The sequence below is a fragment of the Anser anser genome (assembly GCF_964211835.1).
Source record: "Anser anser genome assembly, chromosome: 14".
NCBI classification, from domain to species: domain Eukaryota; kingdom Metazoa; phylum Chordata; class Aves; order Anseriformes; family Anatidae; genus Anser; species Anser anser.
This window is the reverse complement of record NC_139735.1, coordinates 10,778,007-10,797,523: the sequence shown is the minus strand read 5'-3', so window position 1 is coordinate 10,797,523 and position 19,517 is coordinate 10,778,007. Positions and strand designations below refer to the sequence as shown.

At 50.1% G+C, this 19,517-nt stretch overlaps 1 protein-coding gene across 8 annotated transcripts in view; it reads left to right on the top strand.

Moving 5' to 3' along the window:
- The window catches only part of SH3PXD2B (SH3 and PX domains 2B), a 77,806-nt gene that overhangs the window by 25,627 nt on the left and 32,662 nt on the right, over nucleotides 1–19,517 (top strand). For all 8 annotated transcript variants that reach the window (XM_083799278.1, XM_083799276.1, XM_083799277.1 and 5 more), the window contains 2 exons: nucleotides 7,432–7,507; nucleotides 18,255–18,331. In XM_083799278.1, the coding sequence (XP_083655404.1) occupies nucleotides 7,432–7,507; nucleotides 18,255–18,331 (153 nt within the window). The remainder of the gene's footprint in view (nucleotides 1–7,431; nucleotides 7,508–18,254; nucleotides 18,332–19,517) is intronic.

Here is a 19,517-nt window from a genome sequence, read left to right as displayed (position 1 = left end):
TTCCCATGGCTGGGTCACCCTGGTGAGCTGTGGATGCTTACTGATTGCTTGGCGTTAATGCTCCGCTCCTGGTGTGGACGTGGAGAGCTGCGGCTTTCAGTGCTCTTTGGTATGGTCTCGGGCCTGCCTGCCCAGCCCGATTACATCTAGAGGCTGTGCTGCAGTGATCAGAAACTGTGGGAAATGGTTTAGAAAAGTACTGCAAAGAGAATGATGGTTTCCAGGATTCACTACCCCTAAATCAGATATAAAGAGCTGTATATATTTAAATGGCCCAAGAAGCAGACAGACGGGCCGACGTGGTGAGGAGGCTGTGTTAATGGAGATCCCTGCTTTGGGATCGCTGGGGGCAGAGGCACTGTGCTCCTGTCCAAATGTGAGGTTTTCTTTTTTTTTTATTATTATTTTTAACTTATTTTTAGGGCAGTATAGTCTTTCCCAAATATATTCTTGATAGAAGGGGAAACAAGTAGTGCCTTTCAGGAATAGTTTGATCCATCCAGGAATGGGTGATGATTCTGAATCCTACCGTTTTGTGGTGTCTCACCTGATGCCTTACTAGAGCTGGGCTCTGCAAAGGTGCAGATTTGTCGGATTCCTTTCTGGGTGCCTCAGAGTGGACACCCAGGGCTACTCATTGCTTGTGAAAGCATGTAGGCTTCTAACATCTTTGGACATGAGTTTTCAGTGCTTTTGGAAATGCATTAGCAAAAAAACACAAAAAAAAAACACTGCAGGAAGTAGGGCCAAACTTGTCCAGAGCGTGCTGTATCTGGAGACGAGGGTATCCCTCCTTCTCCCTCCATGACTTTGTCTTTGGCCCATCTGCTGCAGTGGGGCTGCGATGGTGACATCGGTGATTACAAACTCCCAGCCTCTCACCGTGAATGACTGACCTGGATAATCCGGTAGTGATTTCTGGGGTTTTAAGTTTCAAGGTCGGATGCTGAAATACAAAACTCGTTACACAGAGGTCAAAAAAAGGCTTTTGGGGGTTAGATGCTTGGGTCCAGCCTTTGCTTTGTTGGGAATGCCCAGTGACGGTGCAGTGCCCAGTCTGCTGGCTCTCACTTGCTCGAGCTGATGAGTGTGTCAAGCCAGTGCTGGCAAGGTTTCTGCTCAGAGAACCAGCGTGTGCTCTGGCTGGAAACATCTCCCGTTCTGGACAACAGAAGCATTTTGCCCGGTTGCTCTTGGAGACCTCACGTTGCGCTTGGTTCCCTGAACCCACGTGGAGGACAGGAACAGGAGGGCCGGGGAGGTGCGGAGCTGGCGGTCGCTGCTTTTGGGGGGCTGCCCGGGGCAGGACGTGGCCGGGGGTGCTTCCTGCCCCGTGCCCGTTTCCCTTTCCATGCGAGGGAGCTATTCACAGACACTGACATCTCTCTGTCTAACGTTTCCTGTGATTTCATAGGAAATTTCTCTTGCAGTGGCAGCTGCTGCCAATTTGTGTAGCCCTTTTCTCTGACCTCAGTTAATTCTTTTTTGTCTATTGCTGAGCCAGGCTTAAAGTTTTCCATCAGGTTTTCACAGTCTGGCCTCTGTGATGCCATTTCCTAGTGCTGAGCAGGTAAGGATCACCCTGCCCAGTAACATGTCAAATGCGCTTCAATTCATCCCTTGCACCAGAAAAGCAGGGACTGGGGAGACGCTGTGGTCATCAGGACACTCTGCTCGGTTGTGCTGCCCGTCACCTCTAATTTCTGTCTTTTGGACACCCAGCTCGCACTGAATGGTCAAAGTGAGCTGGGTGCTCCAGGACAGGTGGCTTTGAATGGTCAACGTGGTGGTGCAGCACCAGCAGAGCAGCGAGTCCTTCCCCAGGCTCGGCATCACCAACGCCCGGGGTCTGAGCTTGCTCCACGTTGGTCCTTCTGTCTCCTGGGCTGCTGCGCTTCCACCTCCTGTTTCTTCCCAGGCAGTCCGTGGAGATGACGGGAAGGTGCCTCTCAGAGCACAGCAAGGAGACTAAACAGCAGCTGCCCATGAGCCGCTGCCAGATGTTGCTCTCTTTGTAGACTGTCTGCTTGGCAGATGTTCCCCGAGCAAGCTGGCCCTGGGGTGCCAGGGTGCTTTGATCTGCAGGAGAGCTTGCAAAGGCTTTGGTTCACGTCTCCGAGTGGCCCTGTGGGTGCTGCTGTGAAAACAGGCAGTGTCTGGACCTGCTTCCCTTTCCCGCTGCCTTTCGAGATGAGTGGGACGCGTCTGGAGGAGATTTTGGCTGAGGGAGTCAAGGAGGTCAGAGTGAGGGGTGCGTGTGAATGTCCCTGGCTGGAGCTGGCCTCCATGGGAACAGTGGGGCACGCAGGATGTCTGTCTGCCTGCTGCCTTCCCCTCTCCCTAGGGACAGGGACCCAGGGGAATTTTGGAGTGTGGGGTGAGAGCGGGTTTGGCTCAGGCCCGTCTTTTCCCCATGGGAAGCGGCTGCCTCCTCTCAGCGGGAGGCTGTCGCTTTCACAAAGAGCCTCCTGTGACTCTGCTGCCCACGCCGAACCAGACTGTGAAGCCTTTTGTTTTGTTGAATTCTTTTTTTCTTTTTTTTTTTTTTCTTTTCCCCTTTGGGTGGTGTCAAAAGCTGACTTCTGGGCTCAGGGTAATAATGGCAGTGCCTGGTGCAGGCATGGATTAGGTCAGCTCTTGCTTGTGAGACCAAAGCAGAGAAATACGGCTTCACTCCGAACACCCGTCACGTAGCCAAAGCAAATCCTGCCAAGAAGAGAAGAGGGAACTTCCCTCTCCCTGCAACTGCGGCTCAGCGCAGCCCATGCATCATGTCCTGCTGTTGTGCAAGAGTGGAAGAGTTTGCTCTCCTTGCCTGGGTGTTTCATCACCACCATCCCCTACTGGTGTATCTGGCTGTTCGGTGACATGCAGCATCCCCTTGGTGAGCTGGCAAAGACTGGCTTTCTCTTCTGCAGCCCCGGGGTGACCCACACAAGTCGCAACACTTGGAAGCAGAAATCCTAAGCTTCCCAGCTGGCCACAGCAGCTCGACAAGAGCAATCCCACAGTCCCCCCCCAGTTGCAGAGCGCTTGCAGCAAGAGTCTACCTATGCCCCTTCCACTTCATTGCTGTCGGGGAATGCATTTCACTATCACGTTTTTCTTTCCACCACACCAGATTTAAATGAAAAATAATATATCTTTTTTCCCCACCAAAATATGAAGGTGAGAAACTTTTCCACTCTGTAGTGGAAAAGAAGCGAAGCGATGATGTGCCTTATTAGCTACTGGCACTTGGTTTAATTTTTTGCAGAGACTTTCCTGGGTTTGGCTGGGGCCAGAAAACGATAGGGCATGCTGGCAGCTCTGCTCCTCCAGCAGCCATCCATCCCTGCGGCGTTATGCTGTCTGCATTAGCAGCTCTTATTTGGGCAAAGCCCTTCCTGAATGCGCTGCTTCCTGGGAATACTGCTGAGTGCATGCATTCTCCCTCCCCTAGGATCCCTGGCGGCCCGCAGCACCGATAATTGATTCAATTAGGATGTTATCTTATGAGTTTCCTGTTAACGAAGAAGCTGCCTGCCAGTGTGTTAGCTGTTGATACAAAGCTGCTGGCGAAGGGCTCGCTCTCCCCGGGTGCCCAGACGGCGTTATCGCCTGTCCTGCTGATGGACAGCCCGGCCACGGGCCGGCAGGGGAATGCAGAGCTCCTCAGCTCGTGCCACGAGCGTTAGCCCCACTGTCTTCTCCGGGTTAATAAGGAAAACAGCAAATTGGTAAGATAAGGTAAATTGGTGGTGGAGGTATATATATAATGGGATAACCACGACTCTGTGCCCTGTCCTGACGTGCTGCCAGGAGGAGCCCTGCTGCAGGTTGGTGCTCCGCTGGGACCTCCGTGCCATGGTCCTGGTGCAGGGAGGCAGGGCACGGGTGGGTGTGAGCACCGTCCAGCCCAGCGACTTCTGCAAATGAATCGGTGAGAAGTGCCTGCAATGCTTCGAGTTCCTGCCCAACAAAAAGACACCAAAATGCATCTACTGCATCTACTTCTTTTTTTTTTTAAGGTTCTGCCTCCAGTACTTTTAAATAATCTTGGAGGGGGAGAAACAATAGGGTTATTGTTTTTTTTTTTCCCCACCCTGGCTGACTGCATTGCTGAGAGCAAGACTGGCTCTTGGCCTCTGCGCTGCCCCACGCTCCGCACGGATAGCTGCGCTCCAAAGGGCTCCGCGGCTGTCTGCTGCTTGTCTGCCTGTTTTCTACCCTCTCCCCTGGATCTTGGATGGCTGGGCGAGTTTTCCCTTCTGGGAATGTGATGTGATTGGTCTCGTTCGGAGCTTGGATGGAAACCCTGGCTGCTGACATGATTTGTGGGAGTCTCCCTGTGCTCGCTGCCTTTGTTCCAAAATTCCTCGCCTGCTGGGGAGCGCGTTTCCCTGCCGAGGCTGAGCAAGAAGGTGCTCTGCGAAGAAACGTGCCTGGCTTCTCACTGGTGTGCCTCGGTTTCTGCAGACCATCTTCTGGTGTCTGTTGGTGCGTCTGTCCCCCCAGGGCATGTGGTGTTGTCGGGCATTTGCCCATTTTCTATACTTTTTCCAGGGTTCTGGGGCAAGAGCGGTGCAACAATCTGTGCTCTAGTCTCTGTCCTGCAAAATCAGCTGGGACAGGTCGGGCCAGAAAAGGGTCCAGGGAACCTCAAAATGCCAAGACCTGCCAGCTGGGCTCCTCCAGCTCTCCAGTGGCACCTCCCAGCCCCGAAGCTGAGTTTTTCCCACTGCTGTTACATTCTTCTCCTCGCTGCAGCTTTATGTTGTGGTGCCGCAGTGGAAGACCTTCCAGCCCGTGACTGGCAGGCTGGTTTCTGCAGACGTGGGCTGTTGTATCTTGCTAACAGACTGCCTGCCGTGCTCGGAGCCGGCTCTGGGGCTGTTTTCTTTGGAGTGGGTTTCTAGCTGTTCCTCGACCACAGCCTTATGTCTAGCAAACCTGATGAACTGGCGTGTGCTGCTGCCTTCTCTGGAGCTGTGTGATGTGGCAGCCGGGCTGGGTGGGATGCAGGGGACTGAGCCCTCTGCCTTGCTCCTTTCAAGGGCTGGGGGAGCAGGACAGCTGCAGCGGGAGAGCCCCAGGGTTCCTCCTGCTCTGCTGAGCTGCTGCCACGAGAGGCACTTTGGTCAAGAAACAGCAGGCAATGGGGAGCTTCTGGGCTGAAGTTCTGGCCTGGTTTGGTGGGATCACACGGCTGGGAGCAGCTCTGGCCAGGGGCACTGTCCAGGCACGTGCGCATGGGAGAAACCACAGTCTGCTCCGCCTGTGCCTTGGAGGCTCTTGGTGCTCCAGGAACGAGAGATGCTCAGCTCGTGCTCAAAGACCAGAGGAGGGGAAAGCTTCCAGGGACTCAAATATTGCGCTGCTTAACAGCAATCAGATGTGCGGCGTTTGTGACTTGTTTTGTTTTGCTCGTCCCTCGCCTGTCACAAGCCCTAACGAGCGCTTCCAAACAGGAAGAGTCGGGGTTAGAGGCGGTCAGGCTCCTCCGCTCCCCGCCGTGGCACAGCGCGGGTGTTGTGCAGGGTAGCTGTTGGGCCATCCTTCGTCCTCCTGGGTTGAGGGAAGAACGGGAGGGTTTTACATGCCCCGGGAGCCTGGTGAAGCCGTGCTACCTTGGCCGTGCTCGCTTGTGGCTGCCGGTAACGTCAGAGCCGTCCCCGGCTACTGCTGAGTCTGCGCTCGTTTTCTGTGTTGCACACTCTCTAAAATTTGTAGTGGAAAGAAGCTGTAAGCACGGTCTGCTTGGGCTTATTGTCATCCTGGTTTGGAGATGGCTTGTTTTCATTTTGAAGAGAATATTTGAGAGATTCTTTTGGTTTTCCTGTTGTGTTTGGGAGCATTGGGGGAGGTTTATATATATATATTTTTAATCGCAAAGTAGGAAAAATGCCCTCTTCCTTCTGCCCCTTCTCCACCAAGTCTCAAGAATTTTATCCTGGTGCATTTAAGATCCAAGGGGAAAAAAAAGGCAAGTATTTGATGTGCCAGAGCAGAGGTGCTCTATGGACAAAAACAGGGCTTAGCTTCACCATCACAACACTTGAAACAAGCTCGTGCCTCGCAGAGGAGGAGCCCACAGCCTTCAGCTAGGGGCAGATGGCTCCTGTAAATGTGGGAAAATAGGTGCCAAACAAGATCCATGAAAACCCAGGTGCTGGGACCCTGCAGCCCTCTATGGGCTCCCTGTGATGAATGGGTTTCCGATGTTTTGTGGCTGAGCAGCTGGCACAGGGGAGCACGGTCTGTTTGTCTGGCTGCACGGTGTTGCCTCCCATGGGGCTGCTGCAGGATGGGTGTCTCTGTCTCTCCAGTTGCGTAGTTTCCTCTCTGCACGAAATGCTTTAAATATTAATTGTGCCAGAGGAAAATGACTGTATAGGCTTTGTAGGAGGGTGTGCTTAGGGCAATTCCTGAGCAGATTGTCTCCATTGCTTCCATAGGCGCTTAATTATTTATGCGGAGTGCAATAGCTCCGACAGAAGAGGGTGTAAAGCCTGCTTCAAACACCTGGGGGACCAGGGAGCTCTTCAAGTGATGGGAGACAGAGCTCAGATCCATACCCTAGGGAAAAGAAGGGAGAGTTTGCATCTCCATCCCCTTCCTTCCGAAGGAGGGGCTAGCTGAGCTGGAGGATGGGTGGATGAACATTTTCCCTCTTCTGCTCTGTTAAGTGCAAAGTCCAATCCAAGTAGTGTTTTCCAGCAAGGCCGAATGTGGGAAATGCTAAGGATATGGATCCTGCTAGGGGCTTGGTCTTAAGCTACATAAGGGGTATACATGCCCTGAAGCACCAGTACAGACACCCAGTGGACACCGACAAGAGTGAGAGTTGTCTACCGCCTCTCTTTGCTGACCGAATTTACCGAGCGCAGTCTCCGTGCAGTTGCATCAATCAGGAAATTATTCGTTCAGTGCTGAAGTTCTCAAACATTTATCCGTCACAGCTTTTGTAGCACAAAGCGTTCCCCAAAGTTGACGCATAACTTTATGGTCTTGCCTGCAAGCATGAGGCTGTGCTCTGAGTCCAAGTCAGTTGTAGTCCAGGAGCTGTGTCAGTGCTGTGCTATGCTTGAGCTAATATATTCCTTGAGCTTAAAATATGCCTTTTTGTGAGGAGCTTCTGAGCTCTAGTGACTGAGGTCCGTCAGGATGACTTAGTTGCAGAAATGCAGGTGATGTTAACCACCCATGCTGAGCAAAATGATAGTGGTAAGCAGCATCAGTGGTAAGAAATGACTTGAAACGCTGGTAAGATCTTGTGTTTCTGGCACTTCTTTGGATCCTTGGTGTTGTGGTCGCCGTACACTGATCATGCTGTGTACAATGTCTCAGGACACTGCTAGTTTGGAAAACAGGCTTTGCCTCCTGGGGAGTGTGGCTTTGTGTTGTGGGCATATTACTGACTAATCACCTTTCTTGCATTTCCTTTTCTAGATGCAAATGCTGGACAAGTTTCCGATGGAAGGAGGGCAGAAAGACCCCAAGCAAAGGATCATCCCCTTCCTGCCAGGTAGGAGAGTGAGCTCCAGTAAAACCATGCTGGCTTTGTCATGGCAGTGAGCTTTGTCCCAGTACATGTGAGAATATACACATGCTTCAGCTTTTACCTCCTGAGCCATCTGAGCAAGTTCTTCAGACAGCGCTGTGCCCATTAAAACATCTGTATGTGTTAGCAGGGCACCCCGTGGGTGTTAAGCCCCTTCCCTCTCCCTCCAGAAAGCATTAACGGGTGACTTCAGCCAGCAGTCCCACTTGCGCAGCTTTTGCCAGGAGCAACCCCACAGCAGCCTGCTTGTTTTTGGGAAGGGCACGGCCAGCATGGCGCAGAGCTGAGGATGGTGTGAGGCTCCCCAGGAAATGCTCATATGCTGTTTTTCCTGTCCCATGTAATTCAAAGGGCCGTCCAGAGAGAAAGAAATAACGATTGAATTCCATATGTTAAATCAAGCTGACTGACAGCCTTGGCTTCCTCCTGTGGTGTTTGGGACTGGCTGCTCAAAGACAGGATTTCTGTGGCATGGCGCACGTACCACCAGTCCAACGTGCGGCGGAGGATTTGTGTGCCCAAGTACCAGATGCAGTGGCCCATTTCAGACTTTGTGGTGGAGAGGATTGCTTGTGGCTGCCCTCTGAGGCTGATGTTACAGGGGGAAAAAGAGCCCTAATGTGGCATGCAAAAATACCCAGACTGAGGGGACCCTGGGAGCCTTTCATGCACCCATAGCTAATGTGTTTGACCACAAAGTTGTCTTTACCCCCACCCGCAAGTAGCTAATGGGCGTATTTAGAAATGTCACGGTACCATAATCGCTTCCAGTGACTGTCAGGCTTATTTAACGTAGCCCTTTGTGCTGTGTTCTGCCTCCTGGCTTTTCTAGACTCATAAAGACATTCAGTGGGGTTTAGTTTTCTCTGACTGGCTTGAAGAAAATCATTTACACCCCCTTCTGAGAGTAAGAGAATCTTGTCTGGATTTCCCACCGAGGGATTTCTGCTTCTGGCTTGTTCCTTGTGTTGTAACATCAGCAAAAACAAAGTACACCTGACATTAATACCGAGGAAAAGCCTTTGCTGCACAACCACTCCTGCCAGCAAGGGCTGGGGAGAAAAAAAAGGAAGCCAAATTGGCAAAGGGCATAACTTGGAAAAATTGGACTTACAGTTTGGCTGCGCTGCACCTGCAAAGAATTCCCACCAAAATGCCGCTATTTTTGGAAGGTAGCATCAGGCTCAGGAAGCCTGGTTGGAGCCCTGCTTCTCACAGCACTCATCGATATTTGTTTGTTCTTCTTTGTGTCGAAATAGTTTCCTTTTGCTTAGCAGCATGTCACTGGGATTTCCATTGGAGGAAAAAAGGGAGTTGAAGTTCCCAGAAAATAAAGCCTGGATCTTGTGTAATAAAGCAGTTCGGGGTAGTGAGGATGACCGTCCTCTACAGGAAGTTGTGCATTTGTGTGTTTCTTCTGTAGAGGTGTTTGCCCTTTTGCTGTGGTTCCCTTTTTACAACAGGATTAAATAATACTTAAATAATAATTAAATAACTTAGACAATAATTAAATAATTAATTAAATAATAGGATTAAAAATAAAAATTAAATAATTAAATAAGTCACATGATGTGGAAAACTGCTAGACCGTGCTAGATGCAGAAGGTTTTCTTGAATTATTTTTTTCACTTCTGCAATGGCTTAGAGTAGCTGAGAAGAGAGACCACTGATGTACAACAGTTGGCCTCTTTGGGTGTATTTACCGCTTGCACTTTCAGGTGCCAGCAAGGGGTAAGGGCTGGCTGTGATGAGAAGACAGCGGCATGGAATGGTGGCCTACCTCTAAGCAGGAGATCGTCACTAGATAGGAAATCTCATATCTCTCTGTCCCCATGGGACAGTTTCAGAAGCGCTCTTGCTTCAGGGAAGTCGTGTCACTAAGTGGGGAGATGGTGGCTTTCCCACGAGCCGTACCTCCTCAGTGAGACGGCTTGCAAGCTGTCTGCTTCTGAAAGAGGACCTCGCTTGGGTGTAAGGGAAAGCTTTATTTTCTGGCTGTGCTGGGGGATGTGCTAAGCAGAATGGTTCCTTTCTGCAGCAGTTCTCGGCCTTCCCAGTTTGGGGCGGCGGTGGGTTTTGTACCATGCAGCTGAACCCAGACTTCATCTATCTCAGCCTGGGGGTGCCATCTGAGTGAGCTCAGCACACACGGGCCTGGGTCACTCCCCCTGCAAAATGTGGCTCTAGTATGCTCAGACTCTCTAGGTTTTTGGTTATGTTCAGCTTCTGTGAGTACTGCAGTTTTCTCCCAATCCCATTTTAAGCCACGTTTTTAGCATCTGAATTTCATTACCGGTGGAGATTTGGCTCCAGTGATGTACTAAAAGCATACTGGTGTCTGGGAAGATGGTTGCAGAGTAACGTTAGACGTTGTGACCACTGAAATTCTCCAAAGTGTCTCTTGTGACCCTGTACCTCACACAGCTCTGGCTTTCTTGGCAAAGCCCTAAACCTCCCAAACTTAGGGTCACCACCACGACCTGAGAAGGTATCATCTGGGTTTGTTTGTCAGGCTGGTTTCCCGGAATGGGAAGAAAGCTCCATGATTACTCCATCGTTACAACATCCAGCCCAGAGGAACTCCGTTTGCGTTGTGTCACTTTTTGTTACTGCTGTTTGTTCTGAGGACTTGCTTCTTGGAAATTTCTAGAGATTTTGGGAGTTTTGAAGTAGATCTGTATATCAGAAGGTGCTCTCACAAGTGAAAGTCCTTCAGCCCACTCAGTCAGAAAGCTGGGTTCTCCAGAGGGGAGTGGAGCAGTTGCACTTGAGGGGTTTAGGGCCAGGGCTGTCCCTGCCCAGGTATAAGCCCCAACCTCGTCTGTAGCACAGCTCGGTGGGGTCAGATTTGGCCTGGCGGGATGCTGCAGCTCCAGCACTGTGCCTGGAAAGCCTCTGCTGCTGTATAGGGGAATGTGAAGTGGACTCTTGGCTACTTCTGCTGGCTTCAAGCCGCTGGCACAGCCTGCCCAGCTTCATGTGGTGTTGAGGATGGCCCTTTGAAACAGCGCTGGCTACACCAGCCTGTGCATGGGATCGGCTGTGGTCCCTGGAGCAGTGTCAGGAGCAGCTGGTGGGAGAGAAGATCCCAGGGGATGGCGTGCTGGGCAGGGCAGGGCAGGCACGACAGCTCCGTCCTCGCTGCAGGAATTCCCATTAAGGGTTACACATCTGCTGGCTGGAGAGATGATGGTATGGAGACCCCAGGAAAGAATGAACTAAGAAAACAAATGAGCTCAGTTGGGCCAGTTGTGTAAGGGCTGTGCCAGATCTTTCAGGAAACAGCTTTTATAAGGAGAGCAGAGCCTTCCAAACGCTGTACAGCCCAAGTGGCCTGGAGCTGATCCTGGCCAGCCTGCTTCGCTGGAAACGTGAACCTCAGCAAGGAGGGGTTGCCTGAGGCTGAGCTAACTGGCTGTAAAATTGCTTTTTAGGAAGCTTTAGCTACAGACAATAGCAAACTCCCAAGAAGGGAGGAGAGGAAAGAGGATTTGGTGGGATCAGTTTAAAAAGCAGAATGATGCCTCCTTTCTACTCCCTTCCCAGCCCACTAACCTGCTTGGCACAGGTATCAGTGCTGTCTGCATCCTTTAGGGCTTTTCTCCCAGGACAGCTGTGGGGATGCTGATAGCTCCCTCAAAGGCCTCGTAAAGGAGGTGGAAGACGACTCGTCCCTTGTCCAGCTGTGGTACCTGACTTTCCCCACTCCCACTGCATCTGCATCAGAGCTGGAGGTGTGCAGAGGTCCTAGTTACTATTTTCTGCTCTAGCAAGATGTGCCTCTCTGTTATAGCAATGTTGTGTGAACAGTCCCAGGCTTGTTTGCAGCCCATAATGTGCACGGTTGCCTTTTCGGTAGGGTTTCAATGAATCCTGCTGATATGCAAGCAGAGCCCGATGTGGAGGTAATTGCTCTGCTTCTGACCTTTGAGCTGTCTTTAAACAAACCTATCTCGTGTTTTTCTCCATTATGTGGCCCAGCAGACCCTAGGAACAGTGGCCTTGGGAATGTTTTGCTCCAGGGAACTCTTGCGTTTCTCAGTTAGCTCCTATATGGATGGTTTGCAGTAGGGATTTTGGGAAGATTTTGGGGGTTTCTTTCCATGTGCTTCCACTCTTACTCATGAAGAAAAGCTGCTGAGTCTGATAGGATAACCAGAATTCGCAAGGATTTACTAAGCTGGGGAGCTGCCTTTCCTCCTCCTTTTATTTTTTCAACCTTTTCTCTTTTCAGAAGTGTGTTTTATTTTTGTTTCTGGTAGCAAGGAAGTCAAGATACTGAGGTGTGCTGCTGAGCTTGGTGGGGACAAAAAAGCAGCTTCTCTTGTATCATCAGCCTGGCCCAGTGGTGTGCTGAGGAGCCTTACTGTTTTAGCCCAGACCAAAATCCTTCCTTTGTATCATAGGTGACCAGCAGCACCCATAGGAGTCTCAAGGGCTCCCCCCCACCTCTTTTCTTCCATGGAGGTTTCATCTCTTCAGATCTATTCCTCTGGCCGCCGCACCCAATACCTGGGAGGTTTCTTGCCCCATCTCTTGTGCTCTGTAGTTCTCTCAGATTATTGGCAAACTAACAGAACTAACTGTGCTCTTCCCAGCATGATCTCAGCCCACGAGCTTGATGGAGGCACTGTTGAGCTCACCTTCGTTTCACAGATGCACAGGACTTCATGCTCAGGATATTCCCGTGACGGCCACGGAGGTGCTTTGCTGGTCCCCCTCCTTTTCTCCAGGCTATGTGCTCAGCACACAACTTTGCCAAACAGATGCTAAGTGCAGGGCTCCTGGAAGTGCTGTCTCCCACGCCTGCTTCCCTGTCCTAGGAATAGCCCACGTAGCTAGCTGGCTTTTCCATGGGCTGAGACTAATTATGTATACATTTGGGGCTGCCTTTTTTTTTTTTTCAGTCAGTTTGGAACCCGTGCCAGGCAAAATCTGGATGTGATTTGAAAGGTGCAGAGAAGTAAATTCTTTCCGAGGCAGTGGGGTGGGGGAAGTGGGGGGAGTCCTTCAGAGTAAAGCGAGAGGCACAGACGTTTTTCCAGGCTGGAAATCTCTGGCTTCACTCATAGCTGTGATCAGCAGGGTGATGTGTTTAAGGTTCTCTGCCCCTCCAGCTTGCTTGAGACCCAGTAACAGCCTTTGGATCAAGAGGAGTTTCAACTATTTTTGTTTGAGAAGCCCCTGCATTGTTTTCTTCTGCTTCTTGCTCCTGTCAGCTCTGCCTGGAGAATCCCCATGGGAGGGGGTAATTTGCACAGCCCTCTTTCCCTACCTGTTTGTTTGGAGAGATTAACTCCTCCTGTGGCCTGCCTGCTCTATTTCATCCTGCTGGAGACCTACGGTCCTTATCAGCGCTTTCCCCACGCTGTTCTCTGACACGTTGCAGTCCCTGATGGATCCCTGAGGCAGCGGCGGCTGTGCTGCCCTGTGTCGCTTCGCACCCCCCTCCCGAGCTGCTGCGGCACCTTTTGCTCTCAGACAATCAGATAAAGCACAGCAGCTTTAATCAGCCACAAAGAGGAGTTTCTTCCAGGCCTGGGAGAGCAGAAACTTCCTGGCCCCGGGGGGTTTTCATGGGTACAGTGTGTCTTCAGTGAAGTTTCTCTGGCCGGACCATGCAGCTCCTCTGCTTGGGGTCAGAGCTCGTGCCCCGAGCAGGGGTGGTGGGTAGCAGCATCCCCTGCTCCCGTCCAGCTGGGTACGGGGCAGTCCAGCAACGTTATTTCTGCTGTCAAACCCCTGAGCCCAGCGGTGCACAACTTAAGCTCAGAAGGGCAGCCTCTGCCCCAGCAAGTTCACTGCTGGATGGGGAGTAAAAGGCAACAGGCTGTCCCCATGTCTCCTGGCTGAACTGCATTGGTTGTAGCTCTGTTGCGGTGGGATTTTGTGGGAGAAATGAGTGCAGGGATTGTGGAAAAGAAAGGCTTGAAGGAGAGGTTTGGAGAAAACCATGCCAGTGGTACAACCGTGTTTCCAGGAGAAGTCTCCCTAGGTAGAGGCACAGCATGGGATAAGGAATGGAGGTGCTTACTGCGGAGTTGGTTAATTTGATGGTGGTGTGAGACAAGCAAAAGTACTTGTCTGGCTGCAGTGATGGAGGGAGAGAAATGTCCCTAGGGAAAAGGGGAAGAAAAGAGGAGTGCTTCTGTGGTGGTGGGACGTAGAGCTTTGTAACCAGGGAGCATCACATCCCAGCAGGCTGTGAGCTGTGTGCACTGGCTGATGGAGTCTCAAAGCGGTACCAACTCTCTGCTGTGGCTTTCCAGGCTTCCCTGCCAGCAGGGCAAAGAACAATTACGGCTCCCTCCTGTCAGTGCAGAGCTCAGGGCAGTGAAAGAGAGGAAATGGAAGCACTGACACAAAGGGAGCCCCGGAGCTGGTCAGATCATATCAGCAGGTCAAAAGGGAAGGGAGAGGAGTCAGGCAGGGCAAGGGGAAGGGGCAGGGTGAGTGCCCGCAGCGTGTATCCAGGCTGCTTGCAAGGTCTCTGGTTGCTCCTGAGCTGGGGAGACAGGATACTTGCTGCTGACTCGAGGTCCTTCAGATGTGGCCAGATGTTGGCTTTGTGGTGGATTGCGGTTTTTTTAAGTTTCCCCCCTTCTTTGTGCCTCTCTGAGTGCCCTTGGTGCTGGATGCCCCTAGCATTGAATCACCCATCCAGGTGGCTTGGTTGTAAGAACAAACCAAGGTCAATGAGGAGATAAAAATGAGTAAACAAATGCACAAGTCAGCAGGGGAGCCAGAGACATGGCTTTTACTGCTGTGTTGCTCTTGAATTTGTCCTGACTTTGGGTAAGTGGAAGCCCCAGTGGGCTGGAAGCCGCCTCTGAGGAGCACAGCTGGCGCTGGCAGCAGCACAGGTGCCAGGGGCTGGGGAGGAGTAGCAGGGTGAGAACTGGCATTGATTGCCCTTGGGATTCCTCCCCTTTGGTGAATCCTGTGCCAAGGGCTGCCCCCTGTGTCCTGCCCCTTTCCTGGGGACAATGGACAGCTGGGGGACTTCTCCTGGATTCTCCTGGACATTGCAGCAGAAGTGCCTCACTCATCCCAGCTGTTTCTGTGTTATGTATAAAACACCTGGCGATTTCTCGAAAGCTCTGCATTTGACTTTGATGTCCTATTGATATAAATATTTATGGTGTCTTACTTTTTTCTAAATGAAACTTATCCTTGCTGCTCCAGAACAATCCTACAATAATAAATGAGTCTGCATTGCTTAATTCTCCCCTGCAGCTGTAACCAGCCAATAAGTGTGCGAAAAGTGACATCAGGGGTAGACAGGGAGCATCCTCCCACTGCTGCACTGAAGACCAGCAAAGAGAGACTTCATTTGCTCTGATTTTGAAGGAGTTGTGAATATTTCAGCTCTCTCTTTACAGTTAAAGGAAATAAAACTGAAAAAGGATGGGTTGTGCTGCTCAGACTTCTCCAGTCAAAACGCCGATGGGGAATAATAATACTGCCAGGCTGCGCTCAAAGACATATGCTTACAAGACGCTTAACTTCTGCTGTGAAACAAATATATATCGAGCAAGGCAGGTGTGATGCTTTAGTGAGATTACAGTTATAGTAAGGTAATGTAGCGCTTCATAAATGTATTCACCGAAATAAAGTGTTGTATGTTAATCTGGAGAAAGAATGCTTCCTAAATTGTACATAGAATGCCTTCTGTCCTCCTCAGAGGCACCACTCTTTTTGTGTAGGTATTACCAGGTTTTCAGATCCAGATGAAGCAGACGGTGTGTCCCAGAGGCTGGGTGCTTCTCACTGCACGGGGAGACTTGTCAGGGCAGCCGCTCCGTTGCAGTGCCTTATCTCTTGTCTTCTTTTTCCAAAATCAACCTACTTGACACATTCCCAGGAGATAAAAGTTCAGTCTGCTCACAGCTCTGTGTGTGTAAAGGACGGTGTATTTTACCACGCCTCCTTGTGCAGTGACTTTTCTTGTGCTAACAGGGAGACTCATTGCTCTGTTTGTGCATGCAAAACATTATATGTAGGAATATATGAAAAACTAATCATTTCTAAGTGCTTGAGTTACACCATGATTGAGAAGGTGGTGAAGTGGAGCCCGCAGTGCCAGTGACCTTACCAGCTGATGGAAACCTACGCTAGTCAGCAAGACATGTTAAACTGCCCGCCTTCGGGCTTTTCTGTTCTTGCTCATTATGCTGAAGCTGAGGGCAGGAGCTACAGCAAGGAGGGGTGCAGATATAAGATGAATAATGTCAGATGTTTCTCTTGCATTATATGGTCTTCAGCCCCATGAAAAGCCCCAGGGGCAGCACTGCTATTCCCATTTTGGAGGTATGGTCAAAGGAAAGGGAGCTCAAGAAAATGTTGTCTTGTTGGCCCAGGAGGGAAGGAAGCAGTTTCCTGCTCTCTCCTGCCTTTCAAATCAAGGATGTTGATAGCTGTATTTGGCAGCACTGGAGGGTCTATAATTATGTTAATTAGGCATTTTGATGGAACAACAGCTTTCTGTTAGAAAATAAACTTCATTGTTGAAAAATACTAGATCTAGAGCAAATCAAGAGATGAGCTGGATTTCCTGCTGTGTTTTGTGCTCTGTGCCTGGGCTAATTTAAGATCACTTCAGTTGTTGTGAAGCATTTATTCCCTGTAACTATATTCTTTTTATTATTATTCACTAGCATCAGTTTGTTAAACATTTAAATATTCCCACACCCAGAGTTTGCTCCTTTAGACATTTATAATGTGCCCATCCATCAGGGATTTCATGTTGGCAGATGTAAAAACTAAACAGCTATTCCTTACAATTGGCAACAAAGCTATCCCGACCCATTCATCTTTTAAAAATCATTCAAATAGAAATCTACACAGCAAATACACCACGACTGCTAATGAGAAAACTGTTAATCATTTGTTTGTCTGATGGAAAATAATTGCTATAGGCAAGGTAGGGAGCTCGGACCTGGTTGTCGCTCCCTTTCCCTCCCAGCCTTTCCAGACAAATTCTGCGTTCCCAGGCTATTCACCCTTCTGAAAGGCAGATTGAATAGAGGGGCATTTTTTTTTTCACTATCACAAAGGCTGCCAGACTTGGCTGAGACGGACTGCAAGAAGGAATGCGTTTCAGAGGAGAGCATTTCCCACCATGACTGTCTCGGTCTCTCACTGTCAGTGGGACATAAAGGAGAAGCAATCCTTCTGGTATGAGCCTGTCTGACTCTCTGCATTTCACTTGAGGGCAAGCATAGCTCTAGTACTGAGTGTGATTCCTGTGTTCTCCCTCTGACAGTCCAGTTTTGAAGGCATTCTGCATTAACTGAGCCTAACGAGAGATTTGGCTCCTCCATAAAGTTCTGAATCATGCTCCTTGCAGGCTGAAATTTGGTCATTTCAGTTCATCTCTGCTTGAAAAAATATGTTGGCAGGCTGCACGAGTCAGTCATGCTCCAGATCCTGGACCAGTCTGGGAGCAGTGGAGGGTTTTAAAGTTGTGGCAAGTATGTGGCTGTTTTAACACAGCCTGCTCACGGGTAACGTGGTAGCGTCCAGCCTCTACCTCCAGCGCTGCCATGGCTCCTGTGAAGTCTTGCTGGAGTGGCTGAAAGTGGCCATGGTGCGGCCAAGAGCGTAGTGACTCTTCAGAGTGCTTTCAGTTTTCTGGTGCTGCTTGTAATGAGTGTGTATTGGTGTTTGGCTTCTGGGTTGCCCAGCGGTGACCTCCTTGATAAGTGAAGGGATTGCACGGACAGACACGTTAGTTACTTGCTGCAGGTTTGGTGGTGGGATTAGAAACCCAGGTAGGGACAAAAAGAGACAAGAGTTCCCTGCAGTATAGGAAATGTTGGAAGGAACTCAAGGGAACTTTATCACCCCCTCCCAAAGCACATTTTTTTCTGGTTATTGTATTGCAAAGTAGTGCCAATGTGTGTTCCTAGTCTTTTGGAAGTTTGAAATCCTACCACATACAGGTCCTTTTGATCACTGAGTCTCTGTATATATCTGTTTTGCTGTCTGCTAATGGCTTTTGTCTCATTAAATGCCAGAGAAGCAGTTCTCTGTGAAAGCAGCTTGAAGCATTTAGGACTCATTAGACTTCAAAGGAAATAGGTCTGTACCACAAGCGAGAGGGGAGGAAGCGGAGTGGCAAGAGGATCCCATTAATGGAGAACAAAAATAAACCCTAGACAGGAAGGAAAATCCTATAGGTCTGACTCAAAGCTGCAGTCCCGACACTGTGGCTTCGAGGACTGATTTGACACCGGAGCTGCAGAGGGAGAACCCCCCTGGCCTGGCTGCTGCCCGTGCTGGAGCTGGGTTCAGAGCCTGTAGCCTGCAGCAGAGGTCACGTTTGCATTGCCTGTAGCAGGGATGTCTGCTTCTCTGGCCAGTGCTGGCGTTTCTGGTGGACTTGCACACCCACGCCACGTTGCAGACAGGCAGTAAGGTACAGGACACGTGCTTTGATAGGGCTGCTCCTCCGTCATTGCCACACTGGTGAGGGGAGATGGGGATGCACTTTGCTGGTAGTTGTTTCCTCTTCTCTCTGCCTAAATATGCTTGCCACTTTAAACATGCTTTGTTCTAATATTTAATGCACAGGAGGGAATGTGCTTTAGGTACGGTGCTTTTGGTGAGAACAGGATGCAAAGGGAAGAGGTCCCGACAGAGTGATTCAAAAGAGCGTCCCTGAGCATTGCATTGACCTCCTCCTCTCTCTTCATCTCTCCTGTTTCAGGGAAGATCCTCTTCCGCCGCAGTCACATCCGTGACGTTGCAGTCAAGCGCCTGATACCCATCGACGAATACTGCAAGGTAAGGGAAGGTTGCTAGTGTCAAAGATGAAGCCACCTTGAGCAGTCTCAGTTCTGTTCTGGTAGCATGTAATGGTGCCCCAGTGCTGGCAGAATGGGGAGTGTGAGCTGTCCCTCACCATCAAACCTTTTGGTGATGAAAACCTACCACTGATTCTCCCACCCGTTGATCATGTCATCACAGAGGCAAGGTACAGTTGACTGGGACCTTTCACCAGGAATGCTGAAACAATTTCATCCATACTCTTCAAGAATACAAGACTGTGCTAAAGTGTAAAGCAAGTTATGATGTCAGGGCAGACGTTGTTGTTGTTGCTGAGTTTTTTGTTAGTATTTTGTTTTTCCTCATTAAAAAAATGTAAATTCCCCATTTACACAAAATATACCATGTCTCATCATGTCAAAGAATTACATTTGCAGCAGCCATGAAATGGTCTGGAGGCAGGACTGGTACTTCTGGAATCCATTATACATGCAGTTGGAAACATATACACAGACTGCAAAATCTGGTGGAGAAAACGGGGAAACAGTGAGTTTTTTGTTATGTTCCTTAGGTGCAGGAGGTGTAGCAGTGACCGTGGCCGAGGACTTTGCATGGCAGGAGAGACTGTGGGTGTGGGGCCTCAGCCAGACCTAGGGAAAGGTTGTTGTGGCTGCAGGAACAAATACAAGGGTAAAGATAAATTAGTGAACGCATCTTGACAGCTCTGCAGTGGGGCTGTGGGTGAAAACTGTGGAGGGCCAGGACAGCAGAAGACAGCCAAGTGATGGAGATGTGGTGCAGGGTGTGCTTAGACCTGTGAGCTCCAAATGGAGCAGCACCAGGGAAGCTGACGGTGCAAATAACTTGGCTCCAGCCAGCAGTGATCAGCCCCTTGTCTTCCGAGTCACTAAAATGTGCCAGCTCCACACAGACACAGACAGCCATAAATTTAATTTTTGAGAAGAAAACGTCCCTAAATGATGAGATGCTGCAGCTGTCTGTTTCAGAATGATGCCACTAATGGCATAAAATATAATGAATCCATTTGACTTAACAACTGGAACATAATGGCTGATGGTATATGACCCACTTAGAGAGCTGCTGTCTCCTCCCCCCGTTAATGCATTTCCAAGTAATAACACGCACACTGGGCCTGGCCTTCCCGATGCTGCTGCTTAGCTGAAAAGCTGCTGCTGAGCTCCAA